At 32.1% G+C, this 19,089-nt stretch overlaps 2 protein-coding genes across 2 annotated transcripts; one reads left to right on the top strand and one right to left on the bottom strand.

The window, feature by feature from the left end:
• Window positions 1-994: 994 nt before the first annotated feature.
• On the bottom strand, window positions 995-18,613 carry LOC149964374 (uncharacterized). Its single transcript, XM_090170782.1, has 7 exons — window positions 18,593-18,613; window positions 18,131-18,228; window positions 9,102-9,285; window positions 4,664-4,789; window positions 3,913-3,969; window positions 1,306-1,461; window positions 995-1,213 (listed from the first exon to the last, which is right to left on the bottom strand). Exons 2-7 carry the CDS (start codon window positions 18,214-18,216, stop codon window positions 1,001-1,003), a joined length of 822 nt encoding a protein of 273 aa, XP_090026908.1. The 5' UTR covers window positions 18,217-18,228; window positions 18,593-18,613; the 3' UTR covers window positions 995-1,000.
• On the top strand, window positions 12,523-14,415 carry LOC149964375 (uncharacterized). Its single transcript, XM_090155950.1, has 4 exons — window positions 12,523-12,571; window positions 13,172-13,275; window positions 13,684-13,735; window positions 14,219-14,415. The coding sequence occupies exons 1-4, from the start codon at window positions 12,523-12,525 to the stop codon at window positions 14,413-14,415; spliced, it is 402 nt and encodes a 133-aa protein (XP_090012076.1).
• Window positions 18,614-19,089: the final 476 nt, after the last annotated feature.

Here is a 19,089-nt window from a genome sequence, read left to right as displayed (position 1 = left end):
AGTAGCTCAGGAATTCTGGGCTATATAGGGTCCAATATTGAAAACAAAAGGGCTGTGCGAGTAATCATCTAGTAATCAACCTCGTCTTAGAAGTTGGGTAAATTTGTAAATACTTGTTGATTATCAAGTATTGTCAATAATCGATTAAGATGCATGCTCACCTCATACTGTAATTATTTTTTCCTGTCATATTTGGGCACCCAACAACTTGGCGGGTATATTTAGAGGTCGAAGCAGGTTGCCGAATGAACTGTGCTGCTACACTCCTATTTCAATCATCTTGAGAGATTGAAGCAACACTTAAAATGCAGGTTCTCTAGTGCGGCCGCTCGATGGTTTTTCGTACGACTGTTTATGTTTTGGTTTTGGTCGTCAGTTTGGCACTTTATTTTCTAGAGTGCGCATAGGGGTCTTGGCAGTTAACGGATAGATTTATAATTTTACTTATAGTTCATTACCGAAATATATACAATACAATTTTTAAATGAATCTGTCAAACCTTAGTATCCATTACGATGGCCTGAGTTTCTTAGTTAATAACTTAATAGTTGTTAAGTTTTCTGATACCTGTAAGTTTCTACTGGTAACAAATAGGAAATGGAATATAAATAAAGATTAAAACTAAATTAAACATGTATAGTTATTCTTTTACTCTTCCTTCTTTTTTCTTGTTAAAATTCTTTAGTTTGGAGTTGCAAACACACTTAACAAATCCGATTTTAACTGTTGTTTCAAAACAGCAGTTTAAATAACCTTTTAACTAAACCAAACTTCCATGTTTACTTCTATTCACCAGATACTGCAAGACAACACTACCTAATTGCTTTGGAAAATAAGAGATAATTTGCACTAGAGGCAGCTACATTATCTGGTATATATATTCCTTGGTTAAAATACCTACATATAATTTTCACACAGATCTACTAGAAATATCTACTATTTGATAATTACTTGTATTTTATTCAAAGTAATATTAATATACATAATACAATACCAAGAGCTAATCAAATTGAAAATTATGGTTGTCTTTTGATAATGCCTTTTTTAGGCAAAGAATCTTTTCTTCTAAAGCACAAATTTTTCTGTTTTGACGAATATTTATCGACTGCACTGCCTTGTATTTCTTACGCATTAAAATATTTCTTTTGATCTGAGTTTGTAATTTACACTTCAAACTTATTACGACTAAACTTTCATTAATTGGCCTTGGCTCCTGTAACATTTAATAAATTAATAGTGTTGGCTTTTAGCTCAGTTCTATTTCAATACAATTACACTGGCTTTTTAAGTAATTTGTGAACTCACATTAGTTTTAGGTGGTTGATCGTAAGTAATAGAATCATCTGAATGAAGTTCTATGGAAGGCACATCATTTTCAGCAGGTAATTGTGGGGTCCAATTTAACTCTTCAACAAAAACATTATCTGATACAACTTCAACAACGGGGCCAGTTTCACATTCCTACAAACACAGTGACATGGTTCATGAATTGAAACTTTTGAAATGTTGTATTTAAAGTATATTAACCATAACAAAAATTAGCTAATGGAAATTGTAACATCTTTGCCCTTACCAAAAAATAAGTTGGATTTCAGTTTGTATTTAGTTTGTATACACATTATTAGTTGATATTGAGTTGGTATTAAGTAGGCTCAAGTTGTCAGCATATTTCAAGTTACTATTAAAGGGGTAATAAGTTGTTATTCAGTTGGTAGGAAAATACTGCTTTTGCTAAGTTTATAATTAGTTGGTTTTTAGTAGTCAGGAAATTACACAATATTTTTAAGTTGGTTTTTAGATGTTTCCCTAGTAGGATTTAAGTTGCTTTTAAGTAGTTAAATGTAAATGTTGATTCTGGTTTAGTTGGAAATAAGTTGATTAAAAAGAGGATTTAAGTTATTTTTAAGTAGGCATTTCTCCCAAATACAAACTGAAATACAAGTTGTCCTAAGTGGGTTTTAGCCAACTTATTTTTTGGTAAGGGTGATTTTTATGACTATTGCAATGCCTTAAAAGGATGGTTCATACAGACAGTATTTTTGTGTTATCTGTCTTCTATAGTATGTAGTTAGGAAAACACAAAATCCTGTTCTTCAGTCATTTCAAACAAAATGATTTTGAAAATTTAAAATATAGCGAATTTCATGTTATATTTAGGGTAATCCCTTACCAAAAATTAAGTGGTCTAGGAACTTGAATTTAAGTTTGTATTTGGAACAAATAACAACTAAAACCATACATAAAAACAACTTATTACCAACTAAAACCATATCTGCCAACTTAATATCCACTTATTACCCCTTTAACTAGTTTATTGAAAAATGCTGACAACTTAATACCAACTAAAATGTGTATACCAACTAAATACAAACTAAAAGCCAACTTATTTTTTGGTATGGAAAATCTATCAGGTTTTTGGTCCATCAAGTAAAAAAATCAAGCTAATTATGTGAATGCAAACATACATTGATTCCAATTAATAAAAGTGTTTCTCGCACATTCTCAGTTAAAATTGAACTAATTAATAATGTTGATCTAATTTTCTTAACTGTGTAGACCACCCTGAGAAAAAACACACAGCAGCTTTAAAATTTAGCAAAAAATAAACATTTGAACACTAACAATTTGATACCAAGATTCATTTAATATTTTTAAAGAAAGTATTTTGTACTGGAATTAAACCTGTACAAGCTGTAACTCATTAAAGCTTTTGTACTAGTTCTAGTCCAATTAAGAATTATTAAATTGAATTGCAAAAAATACTAGGTACATTTGAAGGACCTCCATTAATCTTAAAGTTTTATATTTAATGGAAGTACTATTAAATGTTTTCTCGAATGGCGGAAAATATTTGTTTAAAATATTAAAGTTATATTTTCTAATTAAATTCTGAAGTTTGAATTTAGTGAGGTGAAAGCAACATCTCTGTTCTCTACTGAAATTTTCCAAAACAATGACCAGCTAGTATTTTCTTGTCCGGCACCATTGCAACCATCATAAATAAAATGTGAAACATGTTGTTGGGCTTGATCAAAGGAGCAAAATTGTCCATTGCCATTTTTTAATAACTCCTATAGTTTGGCCAGTAGCAGCGGTCAAAAGTGGACGAAAATTAGTGTAGTCTATTTGTTAAAAGAAGTCTTGGCCCATCGCTTAGCGCTCTATGTTTGCGCGTCGCTAGTCCGGGCTCACTATCAATAGAGGTTTCTTGCCTAAATTCCGGATGCTTCCCAAAACCGAGCTTCGTATTTGGTTTCGTTCTGTTCGTACGACGTTCTGATCGCACGATGAACGAACTCAGTAGATAAATAGTTAAGTATTGAGTCTTAACTGTAGTGTGACCGTGACTTTAACCGACTATGTGCTGTATCGATAAATAAGTGTTTGATCTGTTGTTGAGTGACTGTTTCTTACCTAGCTATGAGCGAGTGTTGAATGTGGGATTCAACGAAACGGTTAATCATATATATTCTGATTTCTTTAGTATTTCTTTTATTTTATTATTGCTCATAAAATATTGAATAATTAATAATTCCACGTACGAAAATTCATCGACTAATAAGTTGCGAGAAAAGAAATAATGAAGTATTGTAAAAATCTTGGCAAGAAAACTCTATTGATAGAGAGCCCGGACTAGCGACGCGCGAGCGTAGAGCGCTAACCGATGGGCTGTGACTCCTTTTAACAAATAGACTATACTAAGTTTTGTCCACTTTTGACCGCTGATACTGGACAAACTATAGGAGCTAGGGAAAAATGGCAATAGGCAATTTTGCTCCGTTGATCAAGCTGAGCAACATGTTTCATTTTGAAAAAAATCTGTCGAAAGCCAAATCCTATAGAAGAAGTGCGATGTCCTTTGTTTACCTGTAAAATCATCTATTAAAAGTTTTATGCACAACAAAAAATTACCACTGGTGGTGATTCACAAATGTGCTGGGGTAATGAAGAATTTTCTTGAACATTTTTCTACAATTAAAAATTAATTTTAAAAACTTAAGAATATATTTTTATTACAGTACATACTATTTCTAATAGCATATGTAACATAATTACATTAAAGTATGCCATAAAGGTATTTTCTTGAATAAAACCCTGTTAAAGGTATGTAAACTAAATAACTTCACTTCCAACTCTGTGACAATAATGTATCATCAGCTTTACAAATGAGAAATGGCAGTTAGTGAAGTTATTTTTGAAAATTGTACCAAGTTCCTTTCGCTCATCTTTTAGCTTTGACAATCTATAGTTATTAGCTGTGGCTTGCAATCAGTAGATTTTTTTTACATGGTAACCTTTACTAAAAGCATAATGAATTTTTAAATGTTCCATTAAGGGTCCATTAATATGTTCCATGTGAAACAAGGTGTCATCGAATTGGTTTTCAAGTTATAAAGAAGCATACAAGTAATTTGTTACATATGGTAATAGTAAAATCAATATTAATTTGATGAAAAAAAGTTATTTCCCATCATAAAACACTCAACTAAAAAATAAGTTTACCCCTTTATCTCAATAAAATTACAATTATCCTGCCCTAGATTGTTATACATGTACACTAGTACCATAAGCTTTGATGAAATATTTATAATCTAACAAGAAATTTGCTAATGATAACATTATAGATGAATTGCGTTTATACGAAATAAGAACATTAACATACATGAGCATCATTAGATTTATCTGTTGAAATTGGTTCTGGTTGACAGTCAAATGAGAGAGACTCATCATTTGAATCAGAGTCATCACTTGATATATCAAGTACTAGAGGTTTTTGGAGGGTATTTGCCTTAAAAGAGGAAAATTTCAAAAATATTTGTAGTTAAATCACTGTTTGAAGCCATGTACTATCAAACTCTTTTGTCTGTGAGGGGGAAAACACAACAAAAAAGTTCTTAATGAAAATTTTTGTTGTGTTTTATATATATATATATATATATATATATATATATATATATATATATATATATATATATATAAACACCCCCCTGAAAATACAATAAAGGTTTTTTTGGGAATGGGGAAAATGAAGTGACAGAATCTGCATAATGAAGCTGAAATGCTCACTTTCACCATATAGTGGGCTAAAACCATGGCTGTACTCTCATAAAACTAAATCCTCCAACTGATTCCCATTACATCTTACATTGTTACTCCTCAGGTGTTCATATATTAAATAAAATAGTAGGTAATACTTGGTGCATGAGACACCAATATATGTTCATAGCAGGTGGGATAGATTAGTAGAGCTTTTAAAGCAATGGCTGGTATGTTTATTTGTTGTAGGTTGATTAATAACTCGCTAAGCAATCAAAGGTTTAATAATGAGGAACTGAAATATTAACATAGTTACATGATCGTTGCCCAATAGGAAGTGCCGGTTAGCTAGCTAGCCCTCCTACACCCCCGCATTCCCCTGGTGGTAGGAATGTGTATTAAACTCAAATATCATACACTACAATGGCCAACAACTGTTTCCCTTTCGATGGGTATAACTAAATCAAATGTATGGTTGTGCCACTAAAAATTGGGGCTACTTCTTTCTCAATAGAAGTATTCAACATTTTAAAATGAATTGGATTATTATTATTATACATAGTGCAGGGCTCCTATAATTTTGAAATGGTTTTATAAAATCCTATTTTTTATTTTCACATTTATAACTTTAGCATATTCAGTTAAAACCCAACTGATAAAATTATAAGATTTTCAAACCAACAAAAATATATTTAATTAGCCATTGCTCCCAAATGATAAATTTTTCAAGGACTTCCAGCAACAAAAATATATTTCATTTGTCATTTTTCCCGTAAAGCAATGACCCCTCGCAAATGGTGTTAAAAATTTTGATTTAATTTCAGGTAACACCTCCACTTCTGACATTATGAAAGTTTGCCATAGCTAATTACTAGAGTCCCATTGATATTTGACCATCTTCCATTGATATTTGACCATCTTCCAACTCTAGAACTTTCAATATGAGCAGTATGATTTTTCATGATTGCAAAAGCGTTTCTATCCTAGAGCTTATGCCCCGCTCTTTAGGGTCGCTGACCTCTCCTTTTGGTTTTAAAAGTAACACTTCCATTTTGGCATGCAACAAGCTAAAATGGCTTGATCAACTAAGTAATGTACTATTCAAAGGTACTGAAATATAATAAAACCTTTATTGTTAATCATGGTAGTCCTCAATCAAATAATAATAGATAACTAACGAGGAGTGTACCCGAGGTGTTAATCACCGATTTTGATGACACTCGGGGGGGGGGGGGGGGGTATGTAGACCTTCGGGTAACATGAATTTTTGCCAAGGGAAAAGTTACGCTGTTGTTCCGTTTTGCCATGGCAACTGAAAATGTTTTTGACAACTTAAAATGAAAAAATCTACATTTAGAAAAGCATGGCATTTTCTCGGTTTCACAGGGTACTTACTGTGAAATTTTTCAAAAAATCAAAAAAAATAAAATTTTCAAATTTTAACTAAAATGCTAAATTTGAACTATTTCGGGTGAAATTCATCATGTTTGGGTAAAACTGAGAAAATTTCAATGAATTTGTTAAATAAAGGAATATTTGCAAATTTTACCTAAATACGGTAAAGTCAAATATATACATTTTTTGGAAATCGACAAAAATTGGGTAAAAAAGACCAAAATTGGGTAAAAGACCTATAATGTTTAAAATTGGATAAAATCGTGTTAAACCAACTAATATCGGCTACAATTGGGTAAAATGAAAAAAAATTGTTAAGAAGACAAAATTTGGGTAAAACAGCCAAAAATGTGGCTAAAATGATTAAAATTCAATTAAATTTGGGTTAAATGAATGAAAATTACTAGAACCGCGTTGAATTATTTGTATTGACTATAAAATGAACAAAATTGGATAAAAAGAGCAGTATTTTCGTAAAATAAATAAGTTTCGACTACAATCGTCTTAAAGCAATTGAAATTGTCTAAAATAAATCTGTCAAACTACCAAAAGTGATGAAGGACCAAAAGTAGATACACTGAAGGAAACCTATAAAATAAGGTGAAGTAAAAATTAATAAGTTATCTCTTTCGTTGTATTTTCCTTAACACTAATAAATAACGAAAACTACTATAACTTAGATTTTTTCATTCACATACAAAATACCCCAATTTTGAAAAAACATACTTTACCCAATTTTATTGATTTATAAGAGGGGTCAGCCATGGAGTAGGTTGGATTGGGGAATATTTGCGGATCCCTTACCAAAAATTAAGTGGTCTAGGAACTTGGTTTTAAGTTTGTATTTGGGACAAATACTAACTAAAACCATACATAAAAACAACTTATTACCAACTAAAACCATACTGCCAACTTAATAACCACTTATTACCCCTTTAACTAGTTTTTTGAAAGATGTGGCAACTTAAAACCAACTTAATACCAACTAAAATGTGTATACCAACTGAATACCCTTACCAAAAAATAAGTGGTCTTGTAACTTTTTAAGTTGGTATTTGGAACAAATGCCAACTAAATACCAACTAAAAACCTACTTAAAAACCACTTTACACCAACTTAAAACCAACTAAAAGCTTTCTTAATAAAGACCACTTAAAACCAACTTAAAACTTACTTAAAAAGACCTCTTAATAAAGCCACCTTATAACCTACTTAAAAATTATAAGTAATTATCTGACCACTAAAAACCAACTTAAAACCAACTTCAAAAAATGAGTATTTTCCAGCCAACTTAAAAACAACTTATTACCTCTTTAAATAGTTTATTAAAATATGCTGGCAACTTGAACCTACTTAAAACCAACTTAAATGTGAAAACCTACTAAATACCAACTAAAAACCAACTTAAATGTGAAAACCAACTAAATACCAACTAAAAACCAACTTATTTTTTGGTAAGGGTACAAACTAAAAGCCAACTTATTTTTTGGTAAGGGATGTACGGCACATGAAAATCAAGTTCCTTCTTAATCACTTTTTGAAGTATTTTAACCCCTTGATCAGGATACAGGAAGTTTGTGGTTGTATTTAAGGCACTTTGAATATTCTTCACAAATACTTCAGGGTTCAATTTCCTATAGTTACGAACCATTTGGCTAGATTTTTTTAATTTAGGACAAGCCTTTTTCCTAATTACAGTGATTAGCTCATGATCTGAGAAACTGATTGGATGAATTTCTACCTCCGTCAATCTTTCATGAATATTTGAAAAGATGTGATCAATTGTCGTTTGAGTTCCAGTTGTTAACCAAATTTCATTCATTTTATTCAAGTCTATAATCATTTTTAGCCACGTGTTCGGCTGTTTTACCCAACTTTTATCATTTTACCCAATTATAGCCGATATTAGTTGTTTTAAAACCATTTTACCCAATTTTGTCATTTGGACGAATTTAGATTATTTTACCCAAGTTTTATCATTTTACCCAATTTTAGCCAACACAATTTTATTAAATTTTATTAATTTTTGGCTGTTTTACTTAATTTTATCATTTTACCCCATTTTAGACGATATTAGTTTGTTTAACACAATTTTATCCAATTTTAAACATTTTAGGAAATTTTACCCTATTTTGGTAAATTTATCCAATTTTTGTCAATTTAAAAAATATATATTTGACTTTACTCTATTTAGGTAAAATTTGCAAATATTCTTTTATTTATGAAATTCATTGAAATTTTCTCAGTTTTACCCAACATGAATTTCACCCAAAATAGTTCAAATTTAGCATTTAACTGATAATTTCCCACTTTGTAGTTTTGATATTTATTCAAAACACAATGGCAGAAGTGTGAAATAATGATCATATGCAGTCTCCTTGGGCAGCGATCGGGAATAGAGAGAGAGAGAGTTGTGTTTCTCCTCGTATGTTGCTGGTGGAGCCCGTTTAATATTCAAAATAACCTTCAAAATATTTTTAACGTAATATGTCCACCAGTTTAGGGATTAATTCTGCAAAAAACCGCTAAGCAGGCACCAAAATATCAAAAGCCATATAGGAGCTGCCAATATTGTAACCCATTGGCCAAGGAAAGAAAAATCTCTAGGTTTCATTGGAAATGTAATAAAATATTTCCTGTTCAATTGTTTTGACCTACACACAACTTACTGGATCCAAATTAAGAGTTGGAACTGAATAAGGAAAAAGATATCGTTTCTTTGAATCAAAAGTTAAGAAATCCCTTCTAGCAAAATGATCACTGCAAATAGAATGTGAACTAGTTGCAGTCCATCCAGATCTTCCAGTAGCTGCCACCCATTGCTCCAAAAGATTTTTCTTCTTTAAAGGAAATCTAACATATACATATTAGCATAAGTAACATAATAACAATAAGTATGACACTTCCTATTGCTTTAATGCTAATTTTCTAACCGAACCTTTTTTCGGCACTGATACTCTCTTGGACTCTCGAATTACCGTTTTGGATGACTATGTTTTGATAATAATTTAAGCCTAATATCGGAGCGCACGTTCTGGAATCGCAAGGGGCTTTGGCTTTGTTTTGAAGCCTGCGTGTGAATCATGCGGTATAAAAAAACATGAGCTCGTGGCGCCGAGAAAAACATAATAATACAGGGTTGGCACGTGGATTAAACTGGATTAATCCACGTTGAAAAATCCATGAAAAAATCCGGATTTTTGAAAAACTCATTTGTTTTAAAAAAAATCACTAAGAAACGTTTCTATACTTAGCCAAAAACGAGCTTTTTATTGGTGAAAACAATACTATGGAACTATCCCAAATTGTGTCAGTTATGACTAAATACTAATCAATACTCATTTTTCAGTGTTTTGAGTATTAAGATACCTGTTTATCTTCACAAGTTTTTCTGCTTTTTCGTATCCTAATCTATTTCTCAAATTGGTCCATACTGGATCAATTTTCCTTCCTCCACTATGATGCCCGCCCGCTTGCCTTTTGGCATCCTACACTATTAGTTTCACAATTATTACACTTAATTACAGAAACTGCTTGAAATCCCTTACCAAAAAATAAGTTGGCTAAAAACCACTCAGGACAACTTGTATATCAACTTGGTTTTCAGTTTGTATTTGGGACAAATGCCTACTTAAAAATAACTTAAATCCTCTTTATTAATCCACTTATTTCCAACTAAACCAGAATCAACATTTACATTTAACTACTTAAAAGCAACTTAAATCCTACTAGGGAAACATCTTAAAACCAACTTAAAAATATTATGTAATTTCCTGACTACTAAAAACCAACTAATTATAAACTTAGCAAAAGCAGTATTTTCCTACCAACTGAATAACAACTTATTACCCCTTTAATAGTAACTTGAAATATGCTGACAACTTGAGCCTACTTAATACCAACTCAATATCAACTAATAATGTGTTAACAAACTAAATACAAACTGAATTGGAATTTGACACTTCGTTAGACTAAAAATACTTAGTTACATTAGTCTTCTAAATGTTAGTTCGTAATGAATATTTTATCACCTGAACTAACTGGAAAGTTATTATTTTATTAGTTTTGAGGTTCATCATGGAGAAGCTTCCATATTTTGCATTGTGACCTATGAGAATATACCAGGGCCCCCACTCAAATTTGTTTTTTTTATAGGAAAAAAATATAATTCTAAAAATATAGGACTTTATAGGAATATTTTTCAAAATTATAGGATTTTACGAGCGGCTGATCACTCCGCGTAATCGGTGTACAGAGCCGTACCTTTGACTGTACTAATGCGATTACGTGTAATCTTTAAGTCCCTGTCTTTGGCAGTGCTAATCTAAGCGTAATCCGGTGTACAGACTTTCTAAGAGTGGTTAGCCCCTCGGGATTTTATAGGACTATATATGCCATGTTATTTACGAACATTTTGCATTTCTTATCAATATTTAATGTCTAACCAAACACTCGCAACTAAACGTGAAGCTATCTATCTCAGAAGTCTATTCTAATAATCCGTCAGAAATGGTTGTCGCTTAAATAACCCATTGTTTTCCGGCTTTACTTTTGTCCCCTTACCAAAAATTAAGTTGGATTTCAGTTTGTATTTAGTTTGCATACACATTATTAGTTGATATTAACTTGGTATTAAGTAGGCTCAAGTTGTCAGCATATTTCAAGTTACTAGTTGAAGGAGTAATAAGTTGTTATTCAGTTGGTAGGAAAATACTTCTTTTGCTAAGTTTGTAATTAGTTGGTTTTTAGTAGTCAGGAAGTTACATATTATTTTTAAGTTTGTTTTTAGATGTTTCCCTAGTAGGATTTAAGTTGCTTTTAAGTAGTTAAATGTAAATGTTGATTCTGGTTTAGTTGGAAATAAGTTGATTATTTAAGAGGATTTAAGTTATTTTTAAGTAGGCATTTGTCCCAAATACAAACTGAAAACCAAGTTGAAAAACAAGTTGCCGTAAGTGGTTTTTAGCCAACTTATTTTTTGGTAAGGGACGGTTCTTGTCATGTGGTCGTGTGGACATTTATCATTAAAAATAGTTAAGATATATTTGGGAAATATATTGTTATGCACCTTAATAATAAAAGGCTTTATTGGATGTCTATTTCAGAAAAAAATCTGATTTACAAAGAGGTCCCGAGTATTAATTTAAAAAATAAAATAAAAATAAAATAAGGAATTTAAACTCTGAAATATAGTCTCAATACAATTATATGTCCATGCTAATAATATATTTTGTCACATCTTCCCTGAATTGTTTAAAATGGTCTATTTGTTTTAATTCGCTTTTCATATTGTTCCACAAACTTATACCACGATGTTTAGAACTCTTATTACGTAAGGATGTTTTTAGATGGTCAGAATAAAAGTCTAGTTTAGAACCGCGGGTTTGGTGTTTATGAACTTCAGCAGGTTTTCTAAAAAAGTCAAAAAGATATTCTGGACAGCGATTTTTTGACACTTAAGTATCAAGATATTTTTAACATAAAGCTGTTTCAGTGTGAGCCAGTTTAATTGGTCTCGTGTATATGTAGCTGAGGTTCCTTTCTTCTTTCTGGCCACAAAACGTGCACCGTTATTATGAGCAATTTGTATTTTCTTTAAATTGGATTGACTAGCCGAGTTATAAAAAATATCACCATAGGTGAAAATTGGCTGTATAAGGGCTTTGTATAATATATTTAGGGTGTCTGTGTCAAGAGATGCTTGTAGCGGTCTTAGTATACCAAACCGACTGTTAGTCTTTTTAATGACGTAATCGATGTAATGTTTCCATGTTAGTGTATCGTCTATTATGACCCCAAGATATTTGTAGGACGATACCCTCTTGATTTCAGTACCTACGATCGTGTTATGGTCATCTGGTTATAATGATTTTCCATTGGGGCAAAAAATCATAAATTCAGTTTTCCCCTCGTTTAGTACTAAGCGCCTAGATTTCAAAGTGGATTTAAAATTTTGTGTTTCTTTCTCCAATTCCCTCATTAACTCATCAATTGTTGCCGCCGAATTTATAAGAGCATTATCATCCGCGTACTCCTTAGAGAGACTTGTAGCCAGAGATTGATTTATATCACTGGTATATACATTAAATAATGTCGGTCCGAGAATGCTTCCCTGGAGAACACCTTGCTGGACATTCTGGTAATCTGAGATTTCCCCACTGACTACCACAGCCTGTTTTCTATTAGTAAAGTAGGACTTGAACCATTTCAGTGCCTCCGTAGATAAATTCTTGTTCTTAAGTATAGTTAAAAGAATGTCGTGATCCACAGTATCAAAGGCCTTACTCAGGTCAGAAAACAGGACACTTACATAGTGACCATTACTCAATCTGTCCACTATGGATTCCAACAAGTAGAATATACTTGTCGTCGTGGAATAGCCTGGTCGAAAGCCGGATTGTAGTCGGTATAAATAATTATTTTGTTCAAGAAAGTCGTGTAGTTGTTTGAGAGAAAAGTACTCAATAGACTTCGAAAAGCATGGTAAGATAGAAACACGTCTATAATTTTCCATTTTAGTCCGGTCTCCTTTTTTATATATGGGTGCTACTTTGGCTATTTTCCAGTCAGTAGGAAATTCTGAAGTCTCATCCCTTACAAAAATTTCACACAACCAATTGGCAATATTTTGTCAACTATAGAGAAACTTCGACTTTTTGGGGGCAACTAATAGGCAACCAAACACAACTTTATTTGTTGAGACTTTCTAGTACTTATAAAGAAAATTAATGGTTTAAAGGTTGCTATAATGTTTGTCAAAAATCACCTCAACTGTTGTCTCCTAAAGATTGCCTTAAAGTTGCTGTTAAAACATTGCAGGCTGAATATTCAGCAAAAAATATAGTAAATGATAAAAAAGGTATAGGATATGCAAAAGGACTACTCAGGGTGACACAAGACGAGTTTCAAAAATTGCCACAAAAATATCAAAACGTTGCCAAAGACTATTAATATAAGAAATCAGTGGCTTCGCGCGCAATAGATGGCGTTTGAATTTCGTCAGTTTCCCGCGCGAATTGAAGACATAGAGAAAGCTACAACGCGTCATCCACTACCTGATTTTCTGGGTGAATTTTCCAAACACCGGTGGGGCTCTTTCACTTATATCATGGAGAACGATGCCATTTTGGACGATTTGAAAAGGAAATACGAAAGTAATTATCATAAATCACATAATTTACTTATTTTTCTCGAATCAAACATTTAATTTTCGCATGTGATTAGTTTTAGAAAGCAATAATGAACGGTTAGAGCTGGAAAACAAACTTCTCCGAGAAGCTTTATTTGGAACCACAGAGGCAAAGTAAGTAAGCATACCGGGGGGCCCAACGGGTGGAATTGGAGAAACGCTAAAAATAATCTCGACATATTCATTCTCCCTGAGTATAAATAAATACATTCTTGATATTACATCTCATACGAGAAAAGTATTTAACTTTAGTTGGCACGAGGTAGTTTGAGGAGTTGTTTACAGGGCCGCGCCTGGGCAATATAGGCATTTGCTAGAGATGAGTCGGGCCGACTATTTTTAAAGATCAACCCGACCCGATTAAAAATTACAAATTTTAAACCCGACCCGCAAATTTGTTTTATTTTGCCACCTGAATTAAAGGCTTCAAAAGTCGCTTGATGACTTAGGCCTAAGGTGGTGCCTTGGGTATTAGCCTAGCTGATTATTATTATTATTATTATTAAACCCGGCCCGCAAAAGTTTTTTTTTATTTTGAATATTTTATTTTAAAGATCAAAATTAAGTTTGCTGTTACTATACATTTATATCTTTTAGCATTCATTGGAAAGTATTTCAAGACTTCTAAATTTAAGGAGAACTATTTAGTGAAAAAGATTAACAACAAAGTGACTGTGGCCGTGAGGCAAATGAGGAAGATAAAAGCCAAGGAAAAGTGTGGTGGTGAAATGAACCCATTGCAAGGAGAAAAAACTAGTGACAGTGACATGTCCGAATATTCTAGTCTCTTGTAAAGTTTGTTTAATTTTAATTAAAGTTAATTTTGGTTGTATATCATTTTTTAATTATTTTACTACAATTACTACTAATTAGTGGTTCAATACGCACAATGGTTGAGCAACGTTTTGACAATATACGCACAATGGTTGGGCAACTTTTTGACATTCATAAGCAATTTCCCATTGATTTTAACGCTATTTTCAAGCTACTTTTGGAAACAATTTTTACACAACTTAAAATCAGGCAACCGTTGCGCAACTGTGGAGCAATATTTCGGTAACTTTTTAACAACCTTTGAAGGCAATTTTTGGAAGATTTAATGCAACAACTTTTTAACGATTATTAGGCTAACGTTTTTCGGTAAGGGATAAGAGATATTTATAATTTTGGTAAGAAACGGGGTTACTATTCCTGCAAGGCATCGTATAAACTTTGGTGGTATGTTATCCAAACCAGTAGCTTTCTTTATCGGCGTATTCTTTAAGTAGCGAAAAACTGTATCCTCACTTACCAAGTTAAATTTAAATTTTTCTTTACTTTCCTGCTGAACCAATGGGGGAAAGGGATCTATTATCCCTGCTATATTGTGTTCCCCTGACGCAAAGTAGTTACTGAATTCCGTGGCAATGTCTTTAGGTGTGGTAATTACCTTACCATTACGATCAATTATATCGATATTAGACTTTTTAGCTTTCAAAAATGGTTTTAAAGTTCTCCAAACATCACATCTGTTACTGCTCTCAGAATGAATGTTCTTTTTGAAATAGTTAAGTTTCTCGCTTCGTATTTTCTCAGTTACCTGATTTCAATATTTTTTATATTGTTCTTCCAGAAATCGTGAGCCTGGTATCCTGCTCTTCTTGTAGTAAACGTCACGTAGATGCATTAAATGCTTAATTTCGTAACTTAACCATGGTGGATCTGATACACTAGTTCTCTTAGATATGAAAGGGGCATGTATATGTAGGGCTTGAGGTATAGTGCAGTTTAAGAGTTTTTACTCCAGTATCAACATCAATGATGTTTGGCATTTCTACATTAAGTTCTTGAAGAATATCTTTTATAATAACATCTGCAGTGGATTTACGATAGTTTCGGACTTTTCTGACTTTCTTTATAGTTTTAGGGCAGCTTTTTTTATTGATACACAAAATAAGGTCATGGTCTGAAATTCCCATTGGTATAACCTTGTACATAAATATGAGTAAGTTGAAGTGATATCTTTGTCTTAGAGTTAACCATCCCAATTCAATAATTGATTCTGTTGCTGAGTCATATTTGCTTTCGTGTAGGATTATTTTATATTATATATAATTGATCCATAGTCGAAAACTGGTTGGATAAGGGTATTAGTTGAATCGCTGATTCAAGTTTAAGGTTATGTAAAAGTTGATATAGAGTCCAAATTCTTTTATTTAATTTAGCGATGGTGTATTCAACGTGATGTTTCCAGGTCATGTTTTCATCTAGGTATATACCAAGATATTTAATTTTGTCGACCCTTTTGATATTAGTGGTTCCCAGTTCAGTGATGCTGTTTAGTTGGTTAGTATTTTTGTTCGGGGAGAATAACATAAATACAGTTTTTGTTAAGTTTAAATTTAAACCTAATTGGCTTAGCTCATTATTGAAAATCATAAAGTCATTTTGTAATTTCATCAAAACATTGTTAATTGATTCATCAGAAACAAGCAGAGAATTATCATCTGCAAACTCGAAGGATATTGAAGAATTTAAGCATTTATGTAAATTTTTAGTGTAAATGTCGAAGAGTAGAGGGCCGAGAATACTCCCTTGTGGTTTTTGATTTAGTTCCATTTACAGTTACAGCTTGTTTTCTATTTGTCAGGTATGATACAAACCAATTTAAGACATCAGGAGATACATTACATTCATTTATTAGGCGTATTAATTTCTTGTGATTCACACAATCAAAAGCCTTTGATAGGTCCAAAAAAAATAATACCAACAAATCTATTCCTATTGAGTTCTTTTTGTAAATTCTCGTATAAGTTTGTTATACATGTTATGGTTGAATGTTTTGGAATAAAACCAGATTGATTACTATGGAGCATATCATTTTGTATCACATGATTTAGTAGTTGGTCATTTACTATTTTTCCCAGAATTTTTGATAAACATTGCAGGACGGAGATACCTCTGTATGAATTAGGATCTTCTTCATTCCCAGACTTGAATATAGGGATTACTTTGGCTTCTTTCCATATAGATGGGAAGCGATTATTTCCAAATGATAAATTTATGATTGAGGCCAGAGCTTTTGATATAAGAATCGCTAGACCCTTTATTATTTTTATAGAGATACCATCAGTACCTGTTGCTTTAGTGTTTTTTAGCTTTTTGATATAAGACATAACAATCTTCTCGTCAACTTTTTCAAAGTTAAATTGAGGGACTGTTGGAGGATCATTCTCTTTGTTATCGTTGTCGAGAAAAGCGCAATTAATTTGTGATTGATTATTTATAAAGTGGTGGTTTAGTGCTTCAGCAATGTCAAATGGTTCGTTTATACGTACATTGTTTACATTTAAGGTCAGGGTGCTATTTATTTTTGGAGCTGATCCAGAGTTTTTTTTAATGATTTTCCAGAAGTCTTTAGATGATTTATTAGAGATGTTCTTAATATAATTGCTCTTGGCATCGTTAACCATTTTACTAGCCACATTTCTATAATGTTTATATTTTTAACAGTGGCGTAGCCAGGATTTTGTTTCGGGGGGGGGGGGGGGCACATGTCCCCCCCCCTGATTTTTAGTAGACTTTCTTTTGAACTTGTCTCGCATAAACATTGCATATTTAACTTCATTTGTTAACCATGGAGGATCATTTAGTGATTTCCTCTTAGTACCTATAGGTGCATGCTTATCTAATTGCCCAATGATAACATTGTTAAAATCATTTACCGCAGTATCCACGGTGGTATAGTCTATAGTATTTAGGAATAGTTGAACATCTCTCGCTAGATTGTTAAAATTAGTGTTTTTATAGTTTCGAATTTTCATAATGGTTTTTTTGATCTTAGGACAGTTCCTTTTTAATTTTTATCATTTTAGCCTAATATTCTGCCTATCTATCGGAAAACAGATATTTCGGCTTAGCGGAAGTCTCACATATTTTAGACACTAGAGGGCTCTGTGCTAAGAAAACATCTTGATTACGCAATAGCTATGAAAATCAGTTTGGTTGTAAATCTCGTTAATTGTCATAATGTTATTATGTTAGTTATGATATTAGAAATATACAAAATTAGTAATAATTATTTTCTATTTGATATTAAAAAGATGAATATTTGAAACCAATGGGGTTTTTTCATAACTGTTTGAAATAGTAATATAATTTAAATGTGTATCAATAAAGATCGTAAATTAGTCTTAGGAGTTGTTTATTGTTAGCATTATACAGAACACAACACCCTACACCCTAAATTACGTAACAAATACTCAAATTGTATATTATATTCAATTATAATAGCACCAAAAACCTTAAAATTAGTAAATTTCTTTTAAAATTTTATTTATTTGTTTATTGTTTTACGCCTGAAAATTAATCATATGTTAAAAAAAACAAGTACTTAATTGCAAATATAATTTAAAATAACTGATAATTTAGGTTATGGTATTAAACTTTGATATGTAGGGTAACATTGAAGCGACCCCCCTGGTTTTTTAGTCACACAAAATAATAAAATCAATATGAATTAGTACTAACCTGTGGAAGGAAACAATTTTTTCCGAATTAGTATTTGCAAATCTTTTATAGTTTTTACAACTGACTATTGCACATGATTTAACCATTTCTGGGAAGCTCTGTGAAGAATAAAAACTATAAATATGATAATTACGCCCAACATAGCGAAGTAAAATGAAAAAGTGAGCATAAAGACTTGGCACTCCGTTACTTTGGCCATGGCCGCCATTGTGGTAACATTTTTCTCCCCACGCTAAAAACTATTGAAAAAAAACTGTGACGTAGTACTGCCAAGTCCCTATAGTTCACAGTAAACAAAGTTTTGGCAATACAAAATTGAACATAGATTGAGAAGCGTTTCTCTTAAGATTCAGATACAAGGCGACGCTAATTATTGAACCAAACTATTTAACATCCACTCACTGGCAGTTTTTAAGGGATATTATAATGACAAGTTCAATTTCAAAATACCGACTGATTCACCTGACTCTTCAAAATACTTCTTCTTTAGATCAACTGCACCATAATGGAATGTGCTACCAGCAAACATAACATACGCTTAGTCAATTTAAACTTACATTACATGACCACCTTGTAATTTAACTTGATAATAGGGGCTGTTATGTCATTTCAGAAAGGAAAAAGAAAGTAGGAAAAGGTCTCATGAGAAGTTTTCAGGATTTCGTAGAAATTCAATACATGTAGGTCATGAGGAGAGGGCTGATTAACCAAAGAAGGCCAATGAAGATTTGCAATTCTTTGATGCCAGGAAGATATTTGTATATTACATTGATTGAACTACCTTATCCACTTAACAGTTGGTTCTACACTTCAGTTGGTTGCAAAACCAAATAATGAAATTGGCAGCATTACCCGAAAAAGCAAACATTGATAAATATTTTCGGCTTTCCCTGTAGCCCATCATATGACGTTACGAAAAATATTTTCATATACATTTTACCTTTTGTGTTTTTATTTTC

Source organism: Leiobunum rupestre, chromosome 1, assembly GCF_980474605.1.
Source record: "Leiobunum rupestre chromosome 1, qqLeiRupe1.1.hap1, whole genome shotgun sequence".
Classification (NCBI taxonomy): Eukaryota; Metazoa; Arthropoda; class Arachnida; order Opiliones; family Sclerosomatidae; genus Leiobunum; species Leiobunum rupestre.
This window is presented reverse-complemented; position numbering and strand designations above follow the sequence as displayed.

Excerpts from the sequence above, each read along its gene's own strand:
- LOC149964375 (XM_090155950.1), top strand. The coding sequence starts at position 12,523 with ATGTCGGTCCGAGAATGCTTCCCTGGAGAACACCTTGCTGGACATTCT. Across the intron at positions 13,276-13,683 it reads AATATTCAGCAAAAAATATA|AGCTGGAAAACAAACTTCTC; the intron begins GTAAATGATAAA and ends ATGAACGGTTAG. Across the intron at positions 13,736-14,218 it reads TTTGGAACCACAGAGGCAAA|CATTCATTGGAAAGTATTTC; the intron begins GTAAGTAAGCAT and ends TATATCTTTTAG.
- LOC149964374 (XM_090170782.1), bottom strand. The coding sequence starts at position 18,216 with ATGGTTAAATCATGTGCAATAGTCAGTTGTAAAAACTATAAAAGATTT. Across the intron at positions 4,790-9,101 it reads CAACTCTTAATTTGGATCCA|GCAAATACCCTCCAAAAACC; the intron begins GTAAGTTGTGTG and ends TCCTCTTTTAAG. Across the intron at positions 3,970-4,663 it reads ATAAATCTAATGATGCTCAT|AAAAATGTTCAAGAAAATTC; the intron begins GTATGTTAATGT and ends TTTTAATTGTAG.